The following is a 7526-nucleotide window of genomic DNA, read 5'->3' on the forward strand; positions in this document are numbered from 1 at the left end:
AATGGCGCTCGTTAAGCAAGGAACGGCCAAGGGCCGTAAGCTCAAAGCGGCTGGTGGTGCCGCAGAAGGTATAAACCTAGAGCCAGAGTCAATGGAAGAGAGCATCAGAGTCTGCACGCGTATGCGGCCGCTTTTTCCGAAAGAGGTGAGATAGCTGTTGTACTGGCACGTGAGAGGAACAAGCAAGAAATGTTGATCTCCCCATAAACTTTGTCTGTTTCGCACGCATGCGAGGGTTTTTCTTGGGAGTCTATGGGATTCAGCAACGGGTTAGCTGTGTCGGGGTGTGTTGCAGGTGGAAAGTGGCCACATAAAGGCTTGGAAGGTGGAACAGAAATCGATGCAGTTAATAGTTGAACCACCAACTCAAGCAGAGATTGAAGAAAGCCGTCAGGGAAAGGCAACCACACCTAAGAAGGTGGTAGAAAAGACACAGGCTCAGAAGGACCAGGTGCAGAGGTTCTACGCGTTCGACAGGTGCTTCGACGACGAAGGTAAGCGTACCATGAGAACCATCCAGATGTTAGCTTTCCACTCCCCATGCAAGAGTCCAGTGAACTCTTAGGTAGATGTCCTAATTTGCTTACTCCAACTGAGCGGGAGCTCAGCATCACCAACGCCTGGCGTTTGGGATGAGTGGCATCGGCGGAGCATCTTCAGCAAGTCTTGAAATTGCACGGGATGTTTGCTTATGCAGCGGAGAACGATGAGGTGTTCGGCTACGTAGCACGAGACATCGTCTTGGACGCTTTTAAGGGGATCAACGGATGCGTCTTCGCCTACGGCCAAACAGGTGCACTTACTTGCGTCATCATTCGCTGGATGCTGGTTCCGCCGCACTGCATTTAGGGTTCCTAGCTTGCAGCTTGGGGAGCTAGCTATAGGCCTAGCTCCTTCACCTGTTGTACCTTCTTCCATCCTGCTGTTTCTCTTTTGAAACAATCTTACACGTTTGTTTGTCGTTGTTTAACTTTCGTTTTAGGCTCCGGAAAAACGCACTCAATCATGGGCGTGGCAGAAGATCCTGGCATTTTGCCGCGGTCGCTTGCAGAGTTTTTCGACTGCATGTCAGATTCCTCCTTGTTGCGGGAGGAAATGGAGGATGCTGCTGCCGAAAAGGAGGAGGAGACAGGGGAAACTCAACTTGCTGCAACAGATTCCCGAACAGAGGGTCTGGAAGCAGGCGAAAACCGAGTAAGCTCCTGTCCTGGTTTACTTGAGACGGCTTTAACACGGGATATTTTAAGGGTCTTACTATTGACGATAGCATGTAGGCAGTCGACTTGAGTGAGAGATGTATTTTCCCGCAAGGTTTGCGTTTGGTGCGTCAAAGGAATATCTCATGAGGGTTTCGTACGTCGAAATATACTTGGAGCGGGTGAACGACTTGCTGCAAGAAGGCCCAAGAGGAGGGGCTTTGGAAAATCTTGACGTCAAAGAAGATCCGAAGAAGGGCTTTGTAGTGGTTGGATTGCATGAGGAAGCTGTTGCCTCTATGGAAGAAGTGATGAACCTTTTGTCCAAGTAAGCCCAGAAGTATTCGTCGCAGCGCCACCTCCGCATTCTTTGTGTTTCTACACAAATGAAACTCTGTGCAGATAGCTGTCGCCGAGGGATACAGTTATCTACAATGCGGCTCGGGGGTTGTCGTAGTGCTTCTTCATCTTTGGGTGGGACTTTCCCTTTCGATCCGCATTGTTTGTACCGTTTCTGGCTGAGTGTGTGTGGCTTTGCTTATCAGAGCTGAACAGCGGCGCCATTTCGCCAGGACGAACTTCAATGAAACTTCTTCTAGGTGGGTTTCTTACCCTACGACAGCCTGCAACTGCGTTGGCCAGGCTGACGTTTTTCATGCGATTCAAGGAACTGGCATTTGTGCTGGTTACGTGCTGCATCTGACAGGTCTCATGTGGTTTTCTCGATTACTTTGGAGTCCACAAGCACTTTTGAGGACGGAACAAACGTAAGCCGGCGCGGAGAACTGAAGATAGTCGACCTTGCAGGCAATGAGAAGGCAGGCAGGGCATCTGAAGGGGTGGAAAACGCCAAGCTTGTTCTCGAGGAGGGGAAGGCAATCAACAAATCCCTATTTCTTCTCTCGTATGTTTCACGAATCCCCATACAACTTGTAGAGCGCATCTTCTGTGATTGTTGGGGGGTTTTGATTGCAGTCACCACCACAGGAACGAAGTAGAGTCAAGGCTCAGCTCGGGGTTGTTAACTGTTGTGTGAACTGTTTGCAGAGAGGTCATATCTAAGCTGTCGAAACAGGCACAACAAGCAGACGAAAAAGGCAAGAGGAAGGGAGACAAGGAAGTGTACATTCCATGGAGAGATTCGAAGCTCACTCGTCTTCTCCAGGTACGCTGCCTTGGTGAACGCAATATTGGCAACACTGCCGGTGGTTGCCAGCCCCCATGGGAATTGAACGGCTTGCACCGTGTTTGAAATCCACAGCAGTTTTGTCTGATCTTGTTACTGTACCTGCAGAAAGCTCTTGGAGGCAACAGCCGTGCTGCAGTGTTGGTGGCTGTCCACCCGTCAAGTCTATACTTGGACACCTCTTTTTCAACTCTCCGTTTCGCGATGAAGTGCAAGGAAATCAAAAAGAAAGTCTGTGCCAACTTTTTCTCTCCTGAACAGTCGCTCATTGCACAACAGAAGAAGCTAATTGCGATGTAAGCCAGCAAACGCTCCAGGAATATTGATAGTGACCCCGTCAGTCTGCTGATTGCCTAGGGATTCCGTTTGTGGCAGCGCTTGGCCACGGCCCCTTAAAGAGTATCAGGCGGGGACTTAACCCTTTCAGCCTTTGCCACAACTGTAGAGCTACTCAAATGCTTGGTGTATTCAGGCTTCATGCGCAGCTGAAGGAACTGTCGGAAGGAGGGGTAGTTCCGGGTGTCAGCTCGCAAAAGAATGCAGAAAACGACGAACAAATTCGAATTCTGAAGGTATGCTGCAGCCTGCCAGCAACAAAACTAGCGAAGATGCAAGCGGTTAGATGCCACTTTTGGCACGTACTGTGGTAAGCTCCGCTGTGTGGAGTTGCGTGTTGGGTGCAGAGCGACTTGGAGAACAAAGTGGCAAAGTTCCAGCAGTTCATCATAAAGGCGACAGCGGCTCCAACGCAACCATCATCTGGAGGAGGGTTGCAACGGGCTCGTACCATGCGTCAGTAAGCCGACTTTTACTTCGCTGTCATGATAGTTCAGTCTGTGCAAATGTGAAGTGCTCCAGTGTCTCACCGAATGATCCGGGGCTACGCGTTGCTCGATGTCTCCAGCGGAGCGTATGCATCTTGTGTAAGGGGCTTAGTGACATAATGCGTTGTGTATCTTCTTGGTAAATGCGTTGATTGCGGTGGAAACTGCTGAAAAACTGCTGTTGTAAATGCACATTTTCAGGCCGACTGCATTCCGAAGGATGGATACCCTGGCTGCTGCACGCTATGGACTGCGAGACATTGATGGGTTGAATCAAGCTGACTCCGAGGACCCTTCTGTGAGAGCATCTATGACGCATGCGTTGAGCTTGTTGGACCGCTTCGGTCAGGACATCAAGAGCGATGTAAGGCAACGAATGCATTCACTCTATTCGCCGAACTCTTCAGGCACACAAACGCTTTCTAGCTTGCCTGCCTTGTATCTTATGCCCTGTGTGTTCTGCTCTGTCTGTGCATTAAAGGGATATGGAAGCTTTCAATCAATGTCTAGTGCTGAAACTTCCGGGGGAGGAGTTCTGCGATTTGAAACCCTGGAGCATTCCATTGAAGGGGCGATACACGAGCTTGAATGTATAGATGACAACCCGCCGTCAACCGGGGAAGAGTCTCTGACATGTGAAGACTCGTCGGCGAGTGATCTTTCCGATCATGAGACACCCGCCGAAACTCATACAGAGGAAAACGCGCTTCCTGATTCGCAGCCAGATGCAGCGGCTAGCGAACGGAAGCTCAAACAACCCAAAGGCGCACCCGCATCTGCGAAAGCCAAGGTGACGCGAGCCAAAGGAGAGAAGAAGCTGAAGCCGAAAACTACAAAAGCTCCTAAAAAGGTAAAGCCACCCGCTCCAGCCAAGGAACAGGGTGAAGCAGCCCCAGAACCGCCTCCGGCCACACCTGCGCCAGAAGAACCTGTGGAGCAGGAGCGCGACAATGGTGAATCACGGAAAATCAAGGCCTTAGTCCTGAAGCAAAGGGCGGAGAGGCAGAATTGGGCTGCGAGGCTTAGAAAGGCAAAGGAAATGGGCCTGGAAGTCATATCGAAGGTTCTTTTGTGAGTTCATGCTCTTGTATACGACCTTTGTAGGAGACTTTACAACGTACCCTACATGTTTAAGCGGTGCGTTCTGCAGTGCTCTGTTAGCGTGTTGCCTCCCTCTGTATTTCTTTGCGTTCAGCCGGATGCAAGACGAAAAGGAAGCACTGGTCAAGTCTAAGAAGCGTACCGCAGAGCTGATGGGCCAGATTCGTCACATATGTGCCTTGATGCACCGGCTGGGACTTTCAGTGCTCAGTACTGCCTCCGCCCCAGGAAAAGGGCAAGACAATGAGTTGCCTGCTCGAGATCAAGACAGCGAGTCGCTTAAGAGTTTCCTTGATCGTATAAAGGAGAAGAGAGATGCAGAGCCATTGAAACTCTCTCTAGGCATTGGAGACCCCGTTGGCCAAGCGGCTAAAACTCAAGGCTTCCCTGACATTGATCAAATTCGCCCTTTGGCGTGTGCTGCAATTAGTAATGCCTTGTCGTAAGTTTGTTTATTTGGGGCACGTTGCTCGATACGGGACATGGGGGCAAACTGGTAGCACCGAACTCTACGGGATTCCATTGGCAAATTTCCTCATTCATGAAGCAAAACAAGAAGGCTTGCTCAGAGCCTCCAAAGCTCATATCGTATGAACCTGCCTTCGTGTGTCCTTCGCACAGGCGTGTCATGCTGGCGGAGGTATTAGAGAACACCCGAGAGGACGAGGAATCTCAACCGACAGGAGGCGATTCTGCATTACGTCCGCCTCCTTTGGCGTTAGCTGCGGCGGCTGCATCTTCTGGAATATCTGGTCCAAATGATGAAGTGCGTTTTCCCTCTGGACTTCCATGCTTCTAGCATAGCGATAACTTCTGTTGCCTTCTTCCACCCAATTTCAACCAACTAGGCAGCCAACAGGGGCAGCCAGCCAGTAGTCATATCTATGCGCAGAACATATCTCCTCTGACGTATTTTGGGCTCAGGCAACTACTCCAAGGGTTCCGCAAAGCGAGGAGGAAGCAGTCAGTGCGTTGGAACTTATTTTCGCAAAAGCTGCTCCCGCTGAGAGTAGCCAGACAACGGTCGACGCGGAGACAGCCCAGGTACCTCCTCCTTTACATGCTGATAAACTGTTTCGCTCAGAGCAACTTTGCAGGTTTTTGGATGGATAGCAGCTGCTGTGGTGACTTGGAAAAACGGCGGCTTTATTTGCACTGAATATACGTCTGTATATATAATATGCGTGCGTTCCAGATGGTGGAAGGCAAGAAGGAACAAACGCTTGAGTCCATTTTGCAAATCCTTCCTCCTTGGGAGCAGCACATGCTGGCACTCCTGTACGAACAGCAAGAAATGAGGAGGGCTCTTGGCCAGCTTAGAGACCACTTTGTGCACCGCCTTAAGGAACTCCAAGTTTCCGTCAAGAAAGGATTGGTATGTTCCGAGCATTTAGTCTAGATATATGCAGGAAGTTCGTACATCGTGGCATGGAAGACGTTTCTAACTGCCGATGTCGCCAGTAGGTCAAATGCGCAGGTGAAAAGCTCACCACCTATGCAGTATTTTATTCGTTTCCGATGTTGGCGCAGCTGGAGAAGCTTGAGCTCACCGAGCACTGCGAGAGAATGCTGGCTGCCCTATGGAGCTTCAAGGCAGAGTTAACTGACGCACAGTCGCCGAACCGTATCGACGAAGACACAAATGCAAAGTTTGCAAAGCTGATGGCTAAGCTTGAGGAGCTTTCGATTCGACTCGCTGAACGGGACATCGACTACAAGCTGCTCTCAGGTACGCTTTTTTTATCGAGGCTTGAACTGGAAGTCTCTTGACGAGAACTCCAGTATTTGTATATCTTACAGCATATCCGGTTGGTCACTGGAATTTTAACATGTTTGTCTGTTATTTGAACAGAGGATTACTTGGCTGTCAAGCAGGAGAACGCAACACTGCAGGAGACTACACGGAGGCTTAAGGAGGAAAACAGGAGCTTGCTTATGATACCGAAGACAATGACAAATTGGGAAGACCTTAAGGGCTATGATGATGTGGTATGGCACGTGTGTAAATCGAGCTTCATATGCGGACGAACAATTTGAAAAATGGTCATCAGAAAGTGGCACGCCGTGACCGCATGAATCACACCCACGATTACGCTGTTTCTCAGGAGAAGAGAGCTCTGGCAAGAGATGTCCAAATGCTACAGGGCTACGCGTCACATTTGCGTATGAAGCTCGAAGAAGGCCGTGCCGTTGAGCTTGATGTGCGGCGGCTGAACCAGGCGCTCTACGCGGAGCTCCTCGCTGCGAATACCGCAATAGCGGACCTGCAGGACCAGATAAAGTTTTACACGAGCGTGGACAAACGGGAAGCGATGCTTCTAGAGGTCAGTAATACAGTGCTGGAAAAGGGCTTTAACGTTCAAGTTCGCTAGTTGTCAGCGTGGCCTGGAAGTCCCTGGGAAGTTATTTGTCCATGATTTGGAACTTGTTTTCACTTTTACAGGAGCAATTGGCCGCAGCTAATCAAGCGGAAGCGGAGAAGAGCGACAGAATTCGGGAACTAGAGGAGGAAGTTGCGAGTTTAAAAGAGCAGCTTGCAGCAGCACTTCCCAAGCCGGCAGCTGAGGAGCCTGAACCTGAGTTGCCTGTTGAACCCGTGGAAGAAGTGCCGGCTCAAACCGAGCAGCAGCCACCGACCCGACGCTCCGTGAAGAAGAGCGCGCTCACAACGAGCGCCAAGGCAAAGCCAAAGGCTACTTCCAGATGTGAGTCTNCTCCGTGAAGAAGAGCGCGCTCACAACGAGCGCCAAGGCAAAGCCAAAGGCTACTTCCAGATGTGAGTCTAACACCTGAGTGCTCGATTTATGTAGATCTGTGGTGTTCAGGAACAGTAGCGTCGTTTTGCTGCGCTACCTTGCAGTGAAACTGGATTCGTTCCACCCAGTGAGTGCGCCTGCTTCTCTTCTAGCCCTGTTCGTAAGGAAAATAAGTGCGCTCTTCTGCTGTTTCTTTCAGCTAATTCCATGGCGTTGTCACACGCTGCCTCCTCTTCGCCAGCAAAGCCGAAGTCCTCAGTGAAGCGCAGCACCACAGGTACAGCTGGCGTAGATCGGGGGTCGATAAAGCGTGTGCCACGTGCTCCGTCAAGAACAAGCGTCGCGAAGGCAGAAAAGGCAGAAAAGCCTGCTTCTGCAAAAGGTGGAGAGGGCTCGAGACTCGTCAGGGTTGTAGAACCCGAGGGCCACTCCAGCCCAGCACCCACACCAAAGCCCACATCCT

At 50.7% G+C, this 7526-nt stretch overlaps 1 protein-coding gene across 1 annotated transcript; it reads left to right on the forward strand.

The window, feature by feature from the left end:
- Position 1: 1 nt before the first annotated feature.
- EMH_0047980 (kinesin heavy chain, putative) lies at positions 2-7029 on the forward strand (the record flags this gene model as incomplete). Its single annotated transcript, XM_013496349.1, is given in 22 exon segments — positions 2-109; positions 296-494; positions 698-793; positions 983-1194; positions 1334-1524; positions 1742-1795; positions 1903-2100; positions 2244-2361; positions 2491-2678; positions 2855-2954; positions 3066-3178; positions 3408-3570; positions 3688-4277; positions 4402-4749; positions 4929-5073; positions 5232-5351; positions 5503-5682; positions 5838-6036; positions 6160-6296; positions 6413-6631; positions 6751-7018; positions 7022-7029. Coding segments are annotated over 22 exon segments (3954 nt in total).
- Positions 7030-7526: the final 497 nt, after the last annotated feature.

Source organism: Eimeria mitis, genomic scaffold, assembly GCF_000499745.2.
Source record: "Eimeria mitis Houghton genomic scaffold, Emh_scaff2055, whole genome shotgun sequence".
NCBI lineage: Eukaryota > Apicomplexa > Conoidasida > Eucoccidiorida > Eimeriidae > Eimeria > Eimeria mitis.